The sequence below is a fragment of the Diorhabda sublineata genome, chromosome 4, assembly GCF_026230105.1.
Source record: "Diorhabda sublineata isolate icDioSubl1.1 chromosome 4, icDioSubl1.1, whole genome shotgun sequence".
Taxonomy (NCBI): Eukaryota; Metazoa; Arthropoda; class Insecta; order Coleoptera; family Chrysomelidae; genus Diorhabda; species Diorhabda sublineata.
In genome coordinates, this window is record NC_079477.1 from 18,935,694 (window position 1) to 18,957,618 (window position 21,925).

Consider the following 21,925-nt stretch of genomic DNA (forward strand, 5'->3'; position numbering starts at 1 on the left):
AATATCTATCTCTGCTTATCTCTATATTATATGTTTATACAATATCCGGGAAAAAAGAACAAACTAATCTCATAAAAAGTGACATTTTGTTACCTGTAAACAGAGATAAAATGTCAAACTTTATAAAACGAAGTTCACATGGACCATAAAACGAGATAAATATCAATAATTTCATATATCATTTCATATATCACAGAATCACAGTGGAATCAAATAACATACCAGATAAGGTTATTTGAAATTCCATTGATTGGTTTTATTATCGTCTAATAACCTGCCATCAACTATATAAGTGAAGACAGATATGGTTACATACTTTGCATTCAAAAATAGTAGTAAACTCGTAGCTTATTTGTTAATTATGTTTAAACTGTATATCATCTTCTAGGTTGGATATAAAGGGAAGAATGAAACCTTATATAGTCCATTAAGACCGTTGAACAAGCACAACTTTGTTAAATTTTACTCGGTATCAGCTAACATGAGGATGAAATCTCTCAGAGGCCAAATAAAACAGAATGGACTAGTTTTTGCCCTTTTGTCACAGATTTAACTTCGAGTTCAATAATTAGTATGGGAGCTGGCAACGTTTAGAAAACGACAATTTTAGGTCAGCTGGTTTTCTGATATTTTGTCCTTCTTACTCTTTCAGTTAGAGTATGGGCGGTCTGTCTGCCGAAAGCGGTTGTGTTGATTACTGCGCATCCTACCTGTACAGGTAATAATCCTGGATTTTTAAACCATTTTTACAAACTTAATTTTCATATTTTGGCCTTTAAAAAGGTCTACCAGACATAAATTTCTTATTGCCAGATATTTTTATTATTGTTAATCATGTGACAGACGACAATTTTTTATTTTTTTTTTTTATAAAAAATTTAAAGTATTTTTTAATGTCTGTAATTTTTATATTATGTTCCTTTGAGATAAAAAAGTCTAAAATTAATTTGCCAAACGTTAATTCGGTTGTTACTCTTAAATAAAAATTAAAAACTCATGGAAGGAATTACCGTATGATGCTAGAAGTCAGAGAGAGAGAGAGAGAGCTCAAAGTGCAAGAAAGATAGATAGTGACGTCTGCGCACCGGCAAGTACACAATATGGCGTCAGTCTAAAGTCACATGTTTGTATTTGTGTTGTTTTTAATGTTTATTTATTAATTTTTACAATGTCTAACGATAAAATTAAATGTGTTTTTTGTAAAGGATCTAAAGATAAATTAATCCTTTTTGTGAGTGATAAATTAAAGAAATGCCAGGACGTTTTGAGTATACGTGTTAAATATAAATTAAAATACTGTGATATTCAGCTGCCTACAGAAATAAATAATATAGATGGATATCATAGACAGTGTTATAGTAGTTTCACAGCTTTAATGGCAAAATATCGTGATTCTTCTTCAGAAATAGATTGTACCAGTAATCCTGAAAATATTACGAACAACGTAACTGAAAAGTCGAGCAGTGAAATCGCTTGTGAGGTTGCTTCTTCTAGTTTAAATCGTCAAACAACATCAGGAAATTCTTCAAATCTCGATAATCAGTGCATTTCAGGGCATTCTAACCCTAGCATCAACAGTGAGGTTCTTTCAGAAGATGTTGCTCCAAGTGTAGATACTCAGTTAACGTTAGGAGATGTTGATACCAGCTCGACAATTGATTTAAGTATCAATGAAACTGACGTTCATGATGATACTTCCGACACGAACACAGAAGAGATTTAACCAGATCGACCACTGAAAAATGTTTGCTTTTATTGTAATAAAGATCGTAAACAAAATAAAGGTAAACAACAAAATCTTCACTCAACAAACGACACAAAAGTTTATGAAAAAATTACTGAATGGATGGAAAAACTTAATAATGAAGAATTATTACGAAAAATTAATCATTTTAAATCTGTTAATGAAAAAATTTTGTATCATCACTTTTGTGAATTGCATTATTTAAATGAGTACAACAAAGTAGTTTCTGATACTCCACATACTACGTGGCATAAAAATCGTCACATCCATAAAGATATTTTTAATCACATTGTATCAACAATATAAGAAGAAGCTATTAAAAAAAGGAATTGTGTATCATTATCATCTTTATGTGATACGTATAATATTGAGTTGAGTTATGAGCAGAAACTTCATCCTCAGGCTGGTATTAATTTAATAACTAATCATTATCTGGAAGAGAAAATCCAAAAACATTTCAAAAAACTATTAAATTTATATCCAAACAAAAGAAAAAAATTATCATCCATAAAGATTGTAGTTTAGTTGAAGATGATCTTAGCAAACTTGAAGAAAACGATCTTATAGATAAAGTTGCATTAATCTTGCGAGATACTATTTTAAAAATTGAGAAATCTAAACTACCATCAAAAATTAAAACAACCGACTTAATTGCGGGTGAATGCGTGATTCCAGATAAATTAGACCGATTCTTCAGAGTATTTATGGGAGGTAAGGACATCAGACGTAAAGATGGTATAAATTGTAAAAGACTGAGTTCCTCAATGGCTGCCGATGCAATTTTTTGTGTGAGTAATGGTAATGTAAAACCATCTAAACACATAACTCTTGGTATGACTATAAAAAGTTTAACAAGTAGTAAAAAATTGATAAATATTTTAAATAGATTAGGACATTGCGGTAACTATACGACTCTAGAAGAATTGGAAACAGAAGCAACCATCTCATCGGTAAAAAGTTCAAAAGTTTGTCCTCCAGACATTATTCTAAAACCTTCACTATGCACCGGAGTAGCCTTTGATAATTTTGACAGATACATCGACACCTTGGATGGAAAGGAAACTTTACACGACACTGTAGGAATTATTTATCAAAACATTGATAGCAATGATTCTCATATGGAACTGAACCAAGATGCTAGCAATGCCGATTCAGATTTATCACCAACAGGACCACGACAAAAAAGAAAACGATCTTTGACAGAAATAACTCATGACATTGTTCCGTATGATAAGCGAATAAAGATGATAGGTCGCTTAACACCTGTTGAAATTGATCAATCACCAATTTTACCCCAAAATTTTTCATCTATACAAACCATTGATCTACTACATATGCTTTCAAATTTTTGTCACGTGCCAAACACACCGCCATGGACAGGATTTAACAGTAGAATTATCCATGACAATAGTCCGAAGCAAATTATATCTTATCTAACTCCTATCAATTCATCACCACCAAATGTATCAGTCGTAGCCTACACCATGGAACAAGCACAAAAAGTTGGTCATCTTGGCTCGTTTCATTTGATGATGGCTTTTTTTAAAGCTGTTGGTACTTTCATCGATGAGTGCGGATTATCTCACATGATGATTGAGAGTAAGATCATTGCTTCTGGGTCGGTGAAATGAATAATTGAAGGTAAACATTTTAATCGATGCAAACGTCTGCATCCGTTAATGGCATTAGGCTTACAGATGTTACATTTTGACGAATTTTTAAAACATAAGAGTGCGGAATACGATTTTGTGAAGGGACAAGTTTATGAAGATCTTTTAGAATATCAGGACAAACAAATTTTATTTTCATCTTCATCAGAAACTAATTTAGTACCTAATCAAGTGTTATCACAGCTGCTCGATTCTTATAAAAGATAAGTAGCAAAGACCAGAGAAGGTAGACATGGGAAAACAGCACAGTTCTACCTCATTTATATACAGTTGATAAGTTATTATATTAATCTTTCAAGAAGTATACGTATGGGTGACTTTCAAATGTTCAAGCACGTAATTTCGAAAACTTACTTATTTTTCATTGTTAATCAACCAAATTACGCTAGATACTGTGTTAAATATTCCGATAATTTAAATAATGTCGATAAAACTCATCCGGGACTAGAAGATGATTTTAATAAAGGATGCTTTGGCGTCAAGAGAACTGATAAGCCATTTTCGCGAATACCAGTAGATCTAGCTTTGGAACAAACAATCAATGCTGATGCTGCTAAACGACTAAGTGGCATCGCTCACTTTACTAACTCTATAGCGGCACGTCAACGCTGGACTAAAAGCCACAGCATAAGAGCAACATTAATATCACATGTCTTGGATGTATGTGGTCTAAGGTGCTTACAAGATGTTACGGCAGAATTACAACCGAATAGAGTGAAAAATTATGGAATTTATGGATTTCATTGAAGTTCTTGAAAAAAATTGTAATCCGTTTGATCCGACATTAGACAAAGAAAATTTGTATAATATTGCTACATCAAAGTCTGCATCTCCTGAAATTGCTGACTTTTTATTAAATATCGAAGAGAATGGTGAGAATATAAAGAACCAATTTATCAGTGAATGCGTTGTTGATGAAGGTAGATTTGACAAGCCTATAAAAAAAAAATAAAATTTTAAATTTTGCTGAGGCGCCAAAGAAAAAGAAGTTGACTTTGGGCAATAAGGTTGTTGAGCTGCGAATGCAAAGAGATCTATTTGGTAGGATGTTGGGGATTTCCCTCACCCACAAGGTTCACATCGAAAAAGTTTTGAGATACCCGCTTACCCCCATGCCGAGGTCAATGTGTCATCCAGATGGTTCAATTTGCAAAACGGATAAATCGCAATTAGCAAAGCTAATTGAAAAGAAAATGGAAAATAGTACAGATCAACCGCCGTCATCTTTTGATGTTTGCCTTGTTGATGGTTGATGGATCACTGGGGCAATCATGACATGTCATCTTTCATTGGTAATAAAACTATTCACGTAAGCTTCAATAAATGTTATTCTTACAAAGTTTTTGATAATAAAGTAATTAAGACTACTGAAGAAGAATTATCATGTGAAGAACACGAAGAAGCTGATTCTAGGATAATTTTTCACATATTTTCAAATCGATTTTGACGCAGACGTTGTTATACGCTGCTCTGACTCTGATATTTTGATAATACTGCTGGGAAATATGGATCACTTAAACGCGTCTTTAAAAATTTGGATAAATATGGGAATGGGTAATCATCAGCGATACATAAACGTCAACGAACTATACCGTATTCTTGGTGAATCATTATCAAAAGCATTACCGTGCTTCCACGCACTAACCGGGTGTGATTATACGCCAGCATTTTTCAGAAAAGGCAAAGTTAGACCTTTTAAAATTTTAGAGAAATCTAACGAGTACCAATTAGCATTCAAAAACATTATTACGGATGACGACAACATACTTGACACTACGTATGCTATCCTTGAAAAATTTATTTGTGAGATGTATGGAGTTAAAAATTCTTCGGTTGTTAATGATGTTCGATTTCATCTATTCTTCAGTAATTTTCAGTCTAAGAAATCCGATGAGAAGTTTGATAAAAAGTTTAGAAATTTTGATTCATCCAGTTTGCCACCTTGTAAAGCAGAATTGTTCCAGCATTTGTTGCGGGTTCGCTACGTTACTAAGCTATGGAGAAATGCTCACTCAAAACATCCAACATCTTTACCTCCTGTTGCTTCTGGTTGGAGAATCAACGATGACAAATATGATTTTGTTTGGTTTGTGGGACAGCAATTACCGTCATCAGTTGCAGATGTAATAATTCAAAGTAATTATAAAATATACCATTTATCAATAGAAACTAAAATACTTTATAACGAACAAGAATGTTAATTTTTTTATATTATAGATGATAGAGTATTAGAAGACGACGACAATTCCCAAGAGGATGATCAAAATGATGTTTTCAATGAGACTGACGACGAAGATGACTATGACGATGCCGCCTTTTACTGTGACACTGTTATAGACTGAACAGTACTTTTTAAATAAACTAAATGTATGTAATTCGCGTGTGTTTTAATTTATACTAAATGTATGTAATTCGTGTGTGTAAATCAGGACATTTTAAATAAAAAAAAATATTATATTTGAAACTTGATGAAGCATTTTTAATTCACTTATTGATAACTTATTCAGATTTAATTTTCAATTTTATGTTACAAATTTTCCGTTTAAACTTGTCTTTACTGAAATAAGTGAGTAATGTATCTTTTCTATCATGTTCTGTCTCATTTTCGATAATGTTTTGTAACTGTCTCTCTCTCTCTGACTTCTAGCATCATACGGTAATTCCTTCCATGAGTTTTTAATTTTTATTTAAGAGTAACAACCGAATTAACGTTTGGCAAATTAATTTTAGACTTTTTTATCTCAAAGGAACATAATATAAAAATTACAGACATTAAAAAATACTTTAAATTTTTTATAAAAAAAAAAAAAATAAAAAATTGTCGTCTGTCACATGATTAACAATAATAAAAATATCTGGCAATAAGAAATTTATGTCTGGTAGACCTTTTTAAAGGCCAAAATATGAAAATTAAGTTTGTAAAAATGGTTTAAAAATCCAGGATTATTACCTGTACAGGTAGGATGCGCAGTAATCAACACAACCGCTTTCGGCAGACAGACCGCCCAGACTCTAACTGAAAGAGTAAGAAGGACAACATATCAGAAAACCAGCTGACCTGAAATTCTCTCTCAAAAACGTTGCCAGCTCCTATACTAAATTATTTCGTGTTAAAACCTACATCCTTAATTTTTTTAATAGATGCTATTCGTATTAGCATCCATCGATTCTTATAAATTATTATGGCAAATAATGATAATATAAGAGGTAATCACCACGTGCCTAGTTTGTTATCTCTTATATAAACATATAAATATGCAATCCTGATTTATCGAAAGATATTATCAAAGGAAAACTGAGTGAAAAAGTGAAAAAGGATATAGTTACCGAATTTTATACTAAGGTGGAGTGAGCACTGTGAAATTATCATTTAGAGACTTCCAAAATGTATGAGATTTCCGCCATTTACACATTTTTGTTTTATAAAACGATTTTTGAGCTCTCAAATTTGTTTCTAACTGAATAACTATTTATCCTTACAATATCATTACGTTTTCATATTTTATAAAGCAGCCAAATAATAATAATAATAATTATTGAGTTAGTGTTACGATAATTTTCAAATCAACATTTGTCCTACGTAGAATAGAAAATTCAATGATCTTATTAATTGTCCAGGAAAAAAAAACCTTTAAAAAGATCTATAATATTTAGACTTCAATATTTAGATTATATGAAAAATTCCGAAGTTACCTGGTGGTTTATAACTTAGACACTGGCTGCTCTTTCTATCTTAATCATAGCCAGCTTCTCCACTTTCTCCTTACCATAATATATACAAGGACTTTCCCAACAACTATCGCATTATTTTAATAAATATGATATTAGTATAAGTCATAAAGGACATAATACATTATCCAAATATTTCCTGTAATGTAACGAATAGCTCTTTTTGGTAATTTGAAGATAGATTCGAAGAGGTGCAAACTACAAGACCCCCAATATCAAAAATATAATTAGACCTAAAACTGAACCCTAAGGTACATCACTGCCAACTGTTAAATTACTCGAAACCTTACCATTAGCCCATACCGGTTGCTTTTTACATTCAAGATACAAATTATTTTAAAGGAACACCTTGGATGCTATAAGACTAGTTTTTCAATCAAAATTTCATGATCAACACAATCGAAGGCCTTAACAAAATCACAAGAAACCGAAGCCGTACAAAATTTATTACATATACAAATTGTTTAGTTGTTTTATAGTGCATTGGCAGCTACTTTTTTTATCTGTCTGACATGACCAAGCTCGCGAAACGGCTTTTCTATTTTGATAATTGTTCCTTGGGATAGGAGGAGAAAAAAATGAAACTTTTTCGTGAAATAAGGGAGAAATTTCCTTGTGTGTCCATAACTAATCATTTATAGAATGAGTATTCTGTACATTTCTATTAAAAACCAATTTTATTGTATCATTAGGTACGTACAGTTAACGAAATTCTCTGATATCTACTGTGCTGCAGGCAAACAACAAAGGTATGAGTTCTAAACAAAAATAAACAGAACTTTTTTTTGCTTACTTTCTCAATAGCAAGAGCCACATGGAAACTAAGTTTTGATTATAATATAGCGAATTTGTGGAATGAAATATTTTTTTAATCATAATTTTTGAAATAATTCTGAAAACACTTAATATTTACTAAACAATTGAAGATTGGTATAGGGCATTCCATATGAATCATATCTAGAATATAATAAGAGTAAAAAAAATACATAATGAAGTTGGTACTATGCACTGTCAGATGAGACCCTGTATAATTTTTTTTTGAAAAAAATACGTATCTGAAGATACAAATATATGTGTCTAAGCGTTTTTCCCAATAAGCCCTCACTTATTTATTAACGCATCTTGGTTGTTCCATACTGTTTGTTAGAACCAAGAATACTGATTTGACAAGTGAAATAAATCGAATGTATATTTAAACATTGGAACTTCTCATTTTTGAAAATATATTATATTGGTGTTTACAAAAGATGTAAGTCTGCAAATAAAAAATGCTCTGATATGTTTCCTACTAGTACCGGATTCAGATACATTTTCGTGTTCCCAAGGTATCAATTTTCTTTGTAACTTCGTACATCATGCGGTATAAGTGAACTGAATGGAGGAACGTTATAATAGAATTAAAATATTTCAACAAAACAAAAATCAAAATAGAATGAAAACAATACACTTCATAAAGAATATGACAAAAAAGAATATAACAAAAATTTACATAAATCAAACATCTTTAACATAAAAAACCAAAAAAGATTTCGAATTATTGAAGATACATGCTCTTGACAAATGCAAATGAAAGAAAAGCAATTATCTAGAAAATAAATATATTCCAATATTCTGGTGTACAAATAGCTCAGAAAATATCAGTTAATCTTTCCTAAGTTATCGTAGATTTCAAATAATATTCGAAAAATTTCAAGTTTGCTGAATTGTTTTAAAGATCTATTTTTTCAAAAACTGAACTCAACAATTCCCTCAAATAGTTCTTTACCGTGATACTTCAAATTAGCAAAATATTAGGGAATTCGTATGCTTCTTAATCTTATTAATATTTGAACACCAAATCAGCTGAATATTTTTTTTTCAATCATTATGAAAATATTCTACCAAAAAAGGATTATTCAAAGCATTGAAATCATCCTTTTAAACTAACTTCTATAAAGTCGTTAATTTTATCCCACCGCGTTGATAATCCCGCAAAAAAAAATTAAAAACACATCTCGCTAAATAGTTTTTACTCAAAATTATAGATTAAACTCCCTGATAAATATCAGCCAAAATGGTTGCGATATCATGTGACGGACTTCTCACATTTTTTATATTCAATTTATCTTTGACAAGTTTCTCCTTCACAAAATCATTTGTTTTCCACATATATGTAATACTTCTATATGGACAGTTGGTATGGAAAAAACGTTCCTACGTTACGATGCCGACAATATTCATTTTCTCTCTAGTTCGAGACACTTTATCTATACTGCGCATGCTTGAGAATGCGCAGAGGCGATCTGAAACCTCGGAGGATAGAGAAATCGTTGTTATTATGTCTTCCTTAGTTGGAATTGTCCATATAGAAGTATTACATATATATGGTTTTCCATGTGAAATGTTAACCGTACTGTCACAAAGGATAGAGACGTATTTTGCATTTTTATTAGATATATTTCTTAGTATATATTTACTGACTAACGTCAATTCATTTTTATCAGAAAGGCAGGATACTTAATTTATGTTATGAGGTTCTATATGTTTTCTTATAATTGGATCGTAATGGATCCATTCAGACTTCAAAATCTTGGATTTGTATAATCAATGATTCCACAGCTACTGCGAAGTGAGATATTTTTTTAACCAATACATCCTTACAACTAGAACAAATTTTAACAAACGTCTTCAACAATTTTTTTCTGAATTATGATTAATTAATTCTCCTATGTTTAAGTTTTATTTAAAAACTATTCAGTTAAATATTTGAATTGCATGATTCAATACATCTCTCTATAAAAGAAATTTAAGTGTAATCAAATAAAACCTCTTCTTGCTTTTGCTACTTTCCACGAATTATCATACATTTATGAAAACAAAACTGAATTTCCAACTGTGCTGTGAACAAACGTCACCCCAGCTCACTTAGACTAATTAATATTCATAATACACCTGGTATTGCTCCCAACATGTATTTAATCAGACACTACACTTGGCAACAGTCATCCTCAGTAGATCTGGACATCGATTAACACAAAATTTTTCTCGAATAAATCTCTAGGAATTACTGATTTGCTTAGCAAAACATCTATTTCAAATAGTGGAGTGTTTGGTTATTTCAATGTTTGAGGGCTTAAACATTCAAGAGTTGACATATTAGTGTGTTGTAGTATTGAGTATTCAAGTGTGTTTTTATTTTAAATACTTAATTATACAAAACTTTTCATTCGACATTCGAACACTCATCAACTTGAAATGGTCGCTCGCGTGCGTAGTTAGATACACATGCGCGGGTATATGTGATGGAGTGCTTAAGGGAAAGATTAAGAGCCTCAGAAGTTTGAAATGCTGGTTTAGTGATTGAGTTTTTGAGTGTTCAAGTTCTTAAGTGCTTTGTGCGATTGTTAGATTGTCAACTGCTCATTGTTCAATGAAGTGAAACTTTGATTTTTTGACTGTTAGGATATTCCAATATTGAGTGACTATATTAGTAATGAATACTGAGTTTTGATCTTATTTTTGAGTGTACTTATGTTTTAGTATTGTTCATTTAAGCATTCGAGTGCGTGAATGTAAACTGAGGGTACTATGTTGGTTATTAAGTGTTGAATATTGAAGTTTCAAGCATGCTAAAAGTCATGAACTCAACACTCTAATAATAATACTAAAATACTTTTATATTAAACAGTCAAACTATCAAATATACAAATATTCAATATTCAACAATCTAAATGTTGAACACTAAACAACTCAAACACACCAATACTTCATCACTCCTTCACTCAGCACTCGAATATTAAAAGTTACAAACACTTAAACATATCGTTTCAACACCCAGATACCCACGCAATCAACACTCGAACACTCCAAAAGTGTATCAATTTAACACTTCACTCAAAAAGTCAACACACAAACACAGAAATATGCAAATAATCAAATGCTTAGACATACAAACAGTCATGCACATACGCACCATTCTTGCAAAACATGAACACCCAATATCTTAAAATTCAAACTGCTGAACAATCAAACCCTCAAATACACACAAACTAAATTTTTCAAACCAGTAGTTAAAATTGAAATTATTGAGTCTTTGCAAAATGATATTCCAACATCTGGCATTTTCTGCTTATTACAGTCGAATTTGAAGGGAATATCTTTTTTGATAGCTGGATGGGTAGGTATGGATAAAGTTAACTTTAGCCACAATAATTGATTAAGCACTATAATTTTTACGTGAAAGTTAAGATTTTTGCAGAGATACATAATTTTGAGGCTTGATATTATTTTGACGAATTGAAGCAGACTGATAATTTTTATATAGAATCGCAAAGTTATAAGTTATTACATACATTTTACCTATATTTTAGTTAGGGTTGGATATTAAGTCATTGAATAGTAATTCTGATTGTATTATTTTTTTATAATTTTTTCAATAATACGGAATCATCAATGGTCTTTTTAACAATTTAAAAGGCAAATTTCATTTATATAACTAACGAGAAAAAAATTTATTTTCTATCAGTGATTTAATTAATAGTCATATAATTGTGAAAATTACTTGCCAATTCGAAAAATATGTATTATTTCTCAATAATGGATGTTATTATGGTGTAATATTATTTTAAGAAATCATTACATTACATTACTTGGAAAATGAAAAATAATTCAAATGTGTGTAGCCGCCATATTTAATTTTTGTAACAACCCCGAATAATAAAGCTGCTCTTTGCAAAACATGACAAAAATCATAATCTATAAACTTCCTATTAAGATAACTATACCTATCTACAAAATTGTGTCTTCCATTATTTTTTGGGTTAAACATCCTTTATCTCGTAAAGCTGAACATCACTTCCAATCTATCCATAATTCAATGACAGTTAATTATATTTGATCACGTATTTGATTTATTATGAATTTTCACAACAAATTTCCATGTCTATTTTTATCATATTTTTCATTATCATTTCTGTAAATATAATAATTTAAAAAGAGTTTTTCCTTATTTTGTCTACATTCTATCAAAAGCTGTTCAATTTTGTGTAGTATCCTTAGCAGTCTCATTCTTTTCTTAGTTCATATAGTAATTTTTCTAGAATAATCAATTTTTAAAACAATAAAAATTAATTCTTCACCATACTTCTATTTCAGATTATTACATCATGCAATATTTTTCGGCGTCTTTGATGATCCTTATTTATTTGACCTCACAGAGAAGTTTCGTAGATACTGCTCCCGCAAAATTCTCCGAAAGTAAGTAATATTTAATTTTTTTTGTGAATCGCGAGTTCCATGCCAAAGGTGAAAGTTCACTGAAATATATTTGCATTCACTGACCTATATTATTAGTCTTAAATTAAACGAAATTGTACTTCGAAGGAAATATGTACGATGAAGGAGTGTATTTTTAGCAGAACATATTTAATTTTATATTAAAATGCGGCTTTCTGAAATTCATCTTTTTATGTCAGTATGTGGGATGAATTATTATTTCAACATTATATATCTTAAACTAATTTATCTATATTAAACCAGACATTAGGTCCTCGACTCGGATTCTACTTTCTGTTGCAATCGTGGCCCTTTCCTCAAATGCGAAATCCCATTTGTATACTTCCTTATCACATTAAAATAATAGAAAATTCTCTCCATTTCGTACTGATAATGCAATTTAATATTTGGGTACCTTTATCTTAAAAAATCATCTCCTTCATCTTGTACAGTTTTGTACTGTTTTATTCGAGAATGGATTCTAGCCAGTTAATTTTTCTTCGTAGTTAGATGACGTCTAGTTCTTACGTTTCCAGGTGTTTATCCATAGATCATTAATGGCTAATAGTTTTCGTCAATGGATTATTTTTTTATGACAAGAGGTGTTTTCCATTAAATAGTTCTACTTTTTATATTTTATCATCTAGTTTCCTTGGCATAGTGGTTTTCCATTGTCTTTTGGAAAAGGTATCAAACTGGTACACATTTCTGTCATCTGTCAGACCTTCAAATTCATCCTCCAGTTCACACAATCAGTGGGCTTTGAAAAGCTCTCTGATGCAGTATTTGTTTTGATCTTTCTCAAAAATTATACGATGGTTCAAGACCGATTCTTCAGAAAAAAAAAACCATTTAAGGGTTACATAGCCTTACCCTAGTTGTTACCAACTTAGAAGTTTGGTAATATTGAAAAAACCGATTAAAATGCAATATTTTTCTACCAATGAATTATGTCCTTTCAAGATTTGCTCAAAAAAAGTCCAAACTAACCATTTAGCTCAAGAACTTTTGGTATAATCAATTTATTTCGTGAAGACATAACCTCAAACACGTAATTAGTATTGCGCTAACCTTCAAATGTCAAACGAAAAATCACAGCTAAATGTGGTAAGTACACAAGTTAACACCTTTTCAGGTCTGGTGTTTGTGTGATATTAACAATATCTTGAAATCTGCGGTTTCAAAGTAATTACTCAATATAAAAGGTGGCGCTGTAGATATCAATTTGTTGTTATTTGGTATTCGTGTGAAAGTTTGGTAACTAGGAAGAGTTTTTTCCTTCAACGCGAATTTTTCAGTGCATTGATATCATTTTCAAATAATATTCTGCTTATTATAATATTAAATAAAATGGCAATAATAGCTCGCGTTAACTATCACTTTTATTTGTCGCATCAATGCCTTGAGTGACTGATCAATGACATTAAGTAATTTTTAAACAATAAATAAAATTTTGTTGCGAATATATTAACTTTGGTGTTGATAATAATTTTGTTCATACCGAACATAATTATACCAGTTATTTTATAACCTATGTTTTATTCACTAAAGTAAAAGAAAAAGCAAAGCGAATTGATAACGATTAATCAAATTTCAAAACTGAGATTCCGGCTCTGGCAACCGTAACGTTAACAGTGAAAGTGTCAGTTCCTATAAAAATAACTCTTTTTCGATAGTTCTCACAGTCCTAAAATCTATGAAACTATAGATAGAATCGTTTGGAAGTGTTCTTAACTCAGAGACATTACTATAAGTAGAATCTCATACATTCATACTAAAACAGTGAATTTGTTACACACTGTGCTATCAATTTTACACCGCACCGGTTTGGAAGAAGAATTCGCTAAAAAAAACAAAGCAGCTCTTATCAACTTGATATGAAGTGGACTGTGCCAAAACAGGTTCGCACTCTCGACTCAAAGCGGAAATATTTCTAAAATTAATGATGCAAAATACAAATGTTGAGACTTCTGACTACAGAAGCTCTCAGACTTTAAACCCTACAAAAACATACTCATCTATACTTATTCTACCACAATTTCCTACAAAACATCAAGCAATTGTTTTTCCAGCTGTTGATAACTTGAAAATTCAAGATTACCTGATATTACTTGGAGAACTAATCGGTCCAAAAAATATACTATTCACATCGAGGCTATCAAACAATAGAATATGCATGTACTTCGCAAATAAAGATACTGTAGACTGCTTCATGACCTTTCATAAAGGGCTGATCATTATCAACAACACTTCGATCCAAGCCCGAAAGTGTATAACACCTTCCGAAAGATTAATACTCTCAAATGTATGCCCCACCATACCTCACTCAGCTCTAATCGATGAACTTAACAAAATAGTTCTCAATACACTCTCACCAATGACTTTCCTCAAAATTAGCTCCACAATTCCGGAATATAACCACATCTACAGCTTCAGAAGACATCACCATCCACAATCCAAATACCCGACTGTCTAATGATTACACACGAGAACACCAGCTACAGAATTTACCTATCCCAAGACCGTCTACTATGTTTTACATGTAAAAAACCAGGTCATACTGCAGCAAACTGTAAAAACTCCCAATTACAAACTTATGAACAACCCCAAATAACTGAACTACCACAAAACCCCACTCAACCTTCCCAGCAGCCCCAAAATACCAAAGCCAATACTCCACAAGCACACACCAAGTTCCCGTCAGAAGCCCCTATAACACCTCACTTCCAGAATGTACCCTCCATAAACATAAAAGAAATTCCGCAAAACAGCACCAAACGCAACTACGAGCAAATAATTACGCCTCCCCTCAAACAGAAGGAATTAAACCAGAGAACCCTAAGAAACCTTCTTTCCCCAAACCAAATAGGCCAGGTAAAAAACCTAAAAATAAACCAGACATCTCTACAGAAATTCTCATGGAACCAATTAGAAAAGTAATTTCAGAACAGAATCCTCCTTTCATATTGGACCACAACCAGATATCTGACCTTTTTGAAAATGTCTACGGCTCATCTGATCCAATTAGCATAATAAAAAACCACACAAATGATTTTACTGGATTAATAGACATGCTAACAAAAATTTACCCTTTCTTTGAGCACAGATCTATCAAAACAGATGCACTAAACTCAAGAAGAAATTGTTTTCTCACCTACAAATGAACATACAGAAACGACCTCTCAGAAACAGAAAGTGAAATATCTCAAACAAATATTAACTAACTGAACCAATAATTTACTTTAATATTTTTCTCCCCGTATTCTCATGGACTTTACATCTATACTACAATGGCTTTTATAACAACTTACCAATGCAAACCAATGCAAACCATCCTATCCAAACAGAAATGTGAAGTTATTTGTCTTCAAGAAACCAATTTCAAATACAATAACAACGAACCGCTCAGGCAATTTAACAGCTTCTTCAAGAACCGAATAAATGCTGAAATAGCTAGCGGAGGAGTAGCAATATTTGTGGAAAAATCTCTCTCACGATCCTTACAAACCTTGAAGCCGTAGCTATCGAACAACAAACTAATCCAAAAGTAAATATATGCAATTTATATATCCTTCCAGCATATCAAGTAGATGCTAAAGAATTAAATGAATTATTGGAACAAATTCCTCAACCTAGAATAATAGTCGGAGACTTCAATGCCCATAACACCATGTGGGGATCAACATCAATAAACCACAGAGGTCGCTTACTAGGAGATACTCTTGATGTCGCAAATCTCTCCATCTTAAATGATGGGAAGCCAACTAGATTTAACATACAATCAGAACAGGGTTCATGTATTGACCTCACTATCTGTGACCCAACTTTGACTCCAGCTCTTTCCTGGGATCGGCTGGACTATACCTACAACAGTGACCACTATCCAATCGTCATTCATAACAATGGAAAACCAAATCACAATCACGACTTATATCCAAAATGGAACTTAAAAAAAGCAGACTGGGCTCTTTTCAAAACAATTATCTTAGAAAGTTTGACAACTTACACAATTACAACAGATATAGACGAAACTTTAGAAAATCTTATTAGTATTTTTCAGCGAGCAGCAAACATATCAATCCGAAGAACTACACGTCTGAAAAGACGCAATCCTGTGCCGTGGTGGAATAGCGACTGCGAATCGGCAATAAAGAGCAACAAAAAAGCTTTCAATAGATATAAAAGACACAATACATCAGCAAACAAAATCGAATTCTTGAAAACCCGAGCCGAAGCTAGAAGTACAATAAAAACTGCTAAACGCAAATCCTGGACTGAATACGTCTCTACAATAAATTCTGAAACACCCATGACGGAGGTATGGAAAAGAGTGAGAAAAATATCAGGACTTTACAAGCATCATATGCTAGAGAAAGACGGACGCACAACCACAGATAACTCCAAAATAGTCTCAATACTAGTTACCACTTAAAAACCGCTCCATCACTCGCAATTACGATAATACTGTTATTACCTATGAGAGAGAAGAAAAGGATGAGATAATGATACAATTCGATGAAAACGAACCCATCAATTTACCCATTACCACCCAAGAATATGATGAAGCTCTTTCAAGCCTGAAAGAAACGTCACCAGGACCAGATGAAATACCAGTTGTCTTCTTGAAATATCTCCCCTTAATTGCTCACTAATACATCCTTAACCTGTTCAATACCATCTGGCTGCAGCATAACTTTCCTGAAAAGTGGCGTGAATCCATAATAATTTTTATACTGAAACCACAAACCATTAGAACCCATCCTGAATCCTATAGACCTATATCACTCACATGTGCTATGTACAAACTAATGGAAAAAATAATAAACAACAGACTGCTCTGGACTCTAGAAAAAAGAAACCTTATTATACCGGAGCAAAGCGGATTTAAACAACAAAGATCAGCCCTGGATTACGAAATAGACTTGGAAAGTGAAATCAACGAAGCATTTGCCCTAAAAAGCAGCTGTCTAGATATTTTCTTTGGCATTAACCGAGCTTTTGACACTGCAAGGCATGATTACATCATAAAAAAAATTATACGAATTCAACATATATGGTCACTGCCTGGATTTTATCAAAATCTTCCTGAGAAATCGAACATTTAAAGTTAAAACCAACCTCCGAAAAAGGAGGTTGGTTTCGCAATCAACGACATCCTGAAAAACTTAAAGTTACCAGTAAAAGCTCGACTATACGCAGATGACTTACTTGTTTACTGTAAAGGAAAAAATATTAAAAACCTCTTCTCACAAAGTCAGGTTTTTATCCATAACTTAGAACTGTGGTCACAAAAAACTGGTTTTAATTTTTCAACTACAAAGACTCGCTAAAGTCTTTTCTCAAGACAAAAGAACATACCAAACATACCGGTACTGAAACTTTATAATGAAGACATAAAAATGGAAACAGCAATAAAATTTCTCGGAATACTATTCGACCACACACTAAGCTGGAACTATCATATTAGAAATCTTCTCCTAACTTGCAACAAACGACCGAACACTTATTCGATCAAAACTAGATAATGGATCAATTGTATATTCAACAGCAAACAAATCGCTTCTGAAAAAACTCGACAGCTTTCACAACTCAGCCTTACGTTTGATAACAGGTGCATTCAAAACAACACCAGTGGAAAGTCTGTACTGGGAATCAGGGGAACCAACTTTGGGAAACAGAAGAATATATTTAAGCCACACAAATGTAGCCAAACTAAGATCCAATCCGACCCTCCAAAACTGCTTCTTCAAGAAATTCCCAGATCTTTTTTCAAATAAACCCAGAACCCCCAAACCTTTCTATGCCAAAATTCGATCATATCTAAGCGAATTAAATTTCTTTATTTCCGAATGCCTTCCTATCGAATCTTCTCAAACTCCACCATGGACAATAGAAAGCACGAAATTTATTACCCATCTCACCTCTTTCGACAGACACCACACCAACCATAAACTAATCGAAGGACACTTAAATAACATACTCAATGAGTACAAAAACTTTGTACATATTTACACAGACGCATCAATATCTCAAGTTGGTACGGGGATCGCAATCATTACACCAACCTCCAAATATATGATAAAAGCTCCTCAAACCTTATCCACCTTGACTGCTGAATTATACGCGATATATCGAGCTACCCACTTCACCGCTTCATCAAACGAGCCATACAAACATGTCATACTAACAGACTCTCTTAGCTCAATCCAAAGTCTTCAAAAAATTCACACCACAAATCCATTAGTAATCAAAATCAAGCAACAACTGCAGACATACAAGACAACAACAAAAAATAGTATTCTGTTGGATCCCCTCACATATTGGAATAAAAGGAAACGGAGAGGCAGACCTGACGGATAAGGAAGCTGTAATTAGTGATAGTGCGGAGTGCGTGAACTTTTTAACTGCTACCGATATTAAAACAATCTTAAAGCGTAAAGTGTTTAATGAATGGGAGATCAAATGGTCAACATCCACACACAAACTTCGTGAAGTGAAAGACTCAATAAAACCATGGTCAATACTATCGAAAAATCGCAGAGATGAAGTTCTTCTAACACGTCTGCGTCTAGGCCATACGCGACTGACACACAGCTACTTATTTGATGCGAAACCCGAACCAAAATGTAGCAACTGCAATTGCAAATTAACTATAAAACACATAATCGCAGAATGTCCATCTCTTAACTCAGAAAGATCATCATCAAATCTACCACTCGAAACAATACGTGAAATTTTAGGACCAAAATACAATATTACTTACCTTAAAAATTACCTTAAACAGATCTCTATCATCAATTTAATTTAACAATTATTCATAGATAAAATAGTTAATCTTTACTAAATCGCTAATAACCAGTATACGGTTGATGCGAATTTTGTAATAAAAAAAAATTCAAAACTTTAGATAAATCAAGTTTAGGTGCATCATTAAAATTAACGTAGAATGAGATTATATGAAATATTAGATTTCAAACAAAGCTAGTATGAATGAACTTTTGTTTCAGAAAATCACGGGCTGCTATTTGATTTTCCTCTTTGCATTTAAGTTTAATATGAATTATAAAAAAAATTTTCTACATTCTCATGTACATTTGATTTTCCTAGCTTTATCTCTGATGAAGTATGTTATGTACAAAATGTGGTATAGACTTGTCTTAAAATCAGTATACTTTAACTAATAATTTTAAATTTTGGTGGCCGGAACTTGTAATTGTGATGGTCGCTGTTTTCGAGAAATGAGTTTTACAAAATTTATTTCGGTTCACTATAAATTATGATTTAAAATTGTGACTTGTATTTTAGGGTGGTAGAATATTTAAGGGTAACCCTGGATCCAAAACTACTCTAACATGAAGACGTGGAAGCCAAACTATAGAACGCATTAAAAATGGCAAATACATTTAATACGTTCCGTAGATTGACAAAGGAATTTATCCTTTAAAGACCTTATTATTCTGCAGCAGAATTCTACAATTTACCATCGACTCAAAAGACTGGCATAATTCAATTTAGTGTGAATTAAGATGTATAATAATTACTATTATTAAACCAAATTCTAATTTTATATTATCTCTAAATCTATAAAAGAGGATGTCCTGGTCCTGACTGACTGACTAATTCATTCACCCGTCAACGCCTAGCCAAGGCTATTAAAGATAGAGACATGAAATTTTGAGGGTATGTTTGTATCGGTGTGTAGAGGTGCGCTAAGAAAGAATTTTGCGAAATTTCGATTTTAAAGGGGTAAATTTCGATTTTAAAGGGGTAAAACGGGGTATGTAATATGAAAATTCGATTTTTTCGTTTTTCTCGGCCGTTAATTGAGATATCGACTTCGTTTTTACACTAAAATATTCTCCGTACAAATACCTAAAAACTAATTTCTGCGATTTTGAAAATTCGACTTGGAAAGGGTTCAAAGAGTTCAAATTTTGTTACGGAACCGTATATTTATCAATTCTTCATGACGAAATGAGATATCAAAGCGATTCTTTTTTAGAAATGGGTCCCGTGTGAATATCTAATTTTTCCGTTTTTGGAAATTCATTTGATGGAGAATGCATGGAGTTTCGTTCTATAGATTCTGTGTTACAATTTGATAATGGTGTGCAATACTCATCAGAGTTCCTAAACACGCTCAATCCTCCAGTTTTCCCAGCACATAGACTTATTCTAAAGGTTGGAACACCGATAATGTTACGAAATCTCAATCCTACTAAACTGTGTAACGGTACGAGACTACGTGTGAACGCTCTTCAGAAAAACGTAATCGAGGCTACAATTATAACCGGATATGCCAGAGGGGAATCAGTCTTTATACCACGCATACCCCTTATACCTTCAGACTACCCTTTTCAATTTAAAAGAATGGAATTGGAGTCTGTTTTGCCATGACAATCAATAAATTACAAGGTCAATCTTTGAAAGTAACAGGAATCTATTTGATCTTTTCTTTATAACACTTCCAAATTGAATTAATGCATATAATACTTGTCATTTCTCATTGAATTATCCCTATATTACGCGAGGTTCAATAAACCGTGGGCGAAGCCGCGACGGGTATTGCTAGTCTAATATAAAATGTGTCGCTTTGTCCTTAAAATTGTAAAATATAATAATAATAAAAGTTATCTCTCTCTCTCTCTCACTCTCTCAGTATATAGGATAAATTACAGGCTGGAGCAGCTGACCACTCAAGACTTTGATGACACGGTGCAGGAAAGTATCCCATCATTTTGGTAGGTAGTGACAAAATGGCGCTTGTGACCGTTAATAATAAAGGCTTGGTGGCACACATCATTGACAAATAACAGTGGATGGGAGACTATTAGTCAATTATGGGGCCACCTGCTACACATAACTCTAGGATGAATGACTTTGGCCGGAGCAGCGATCAAAAATGATTCTGTATGATGGCTTCGAAGCAATAATTTACATATGACGGACTTTCTTCTCATAGAACCGATATGAAATTGAAGAACTGTTTTTGACACCCACGAAACGACCAATGCTGTTGGATAAATGTCGTATCGAGGAATCAATGTTGAAGTAATAAGCAAAATTATTGCATAATTGTATGTACGTTTGTAAGTTTTTTTATTTGATATTTCATATTTAATCTTTCATTAGAAATATCAATGTTAAAAAGTAACTGTTTGCTGAGCAATTGAGTAATTGATAGTCAAAAATAGGATGTCTATACATTGAATTTTACGGAAATATCGCATTGTATTTCAATTGAACCAGTAATAGTTCGATTGAACTAGTAATAATGAAATATTACCATCTGGCTATTCATTTCAGTTGATACTAGTGGAAAAAATTCAAAGGAGTATAATTTATCTCTCAAAAAAACTCAAGGTACACGTATTCACATGAACGAATGAAAAAATCCGTATTCAAAAGAATGATTATGAATATTTTCTGCAAAAAAATATAGGCAGGCATCCATTAAGGAGCAAATTCGAGTTGTGTGTAATTGCATACTTATCATCGGCTATTTTAGTTTGGATACGAGACTAATTCA

The 21,925-nt window shown here is 32.4% G+C and overlaps 1 protein-coding gene across 3 annotated transcripts in view; it reads left to right on the forward strand.

Moving 5' to 3' along the window:
- LOC130442531 (uncharacterized) overlaps positions 1-21,925 on the forward strand; it is a 163,732-nt gene that overhangs the window by 59,592 nt on the left and 82,215 nt on the right. For all 3 annotated transcript variants that reach the window (XM_056776696.1, XM_056776697.1, XM_056776698.1), the window contains exon 2: positions 12,277-12,378. In XM_056776696.1, the coding sequence (XP_056632674.1) occupies positions 12,288-12,378 (91 nt within the window). In that variant the 5' untranslated portion in view covers positions 12,277-12,287. The remainder of the gene's footprint in view (positions 1-12,276; positions 12,379-21,925) is intronic.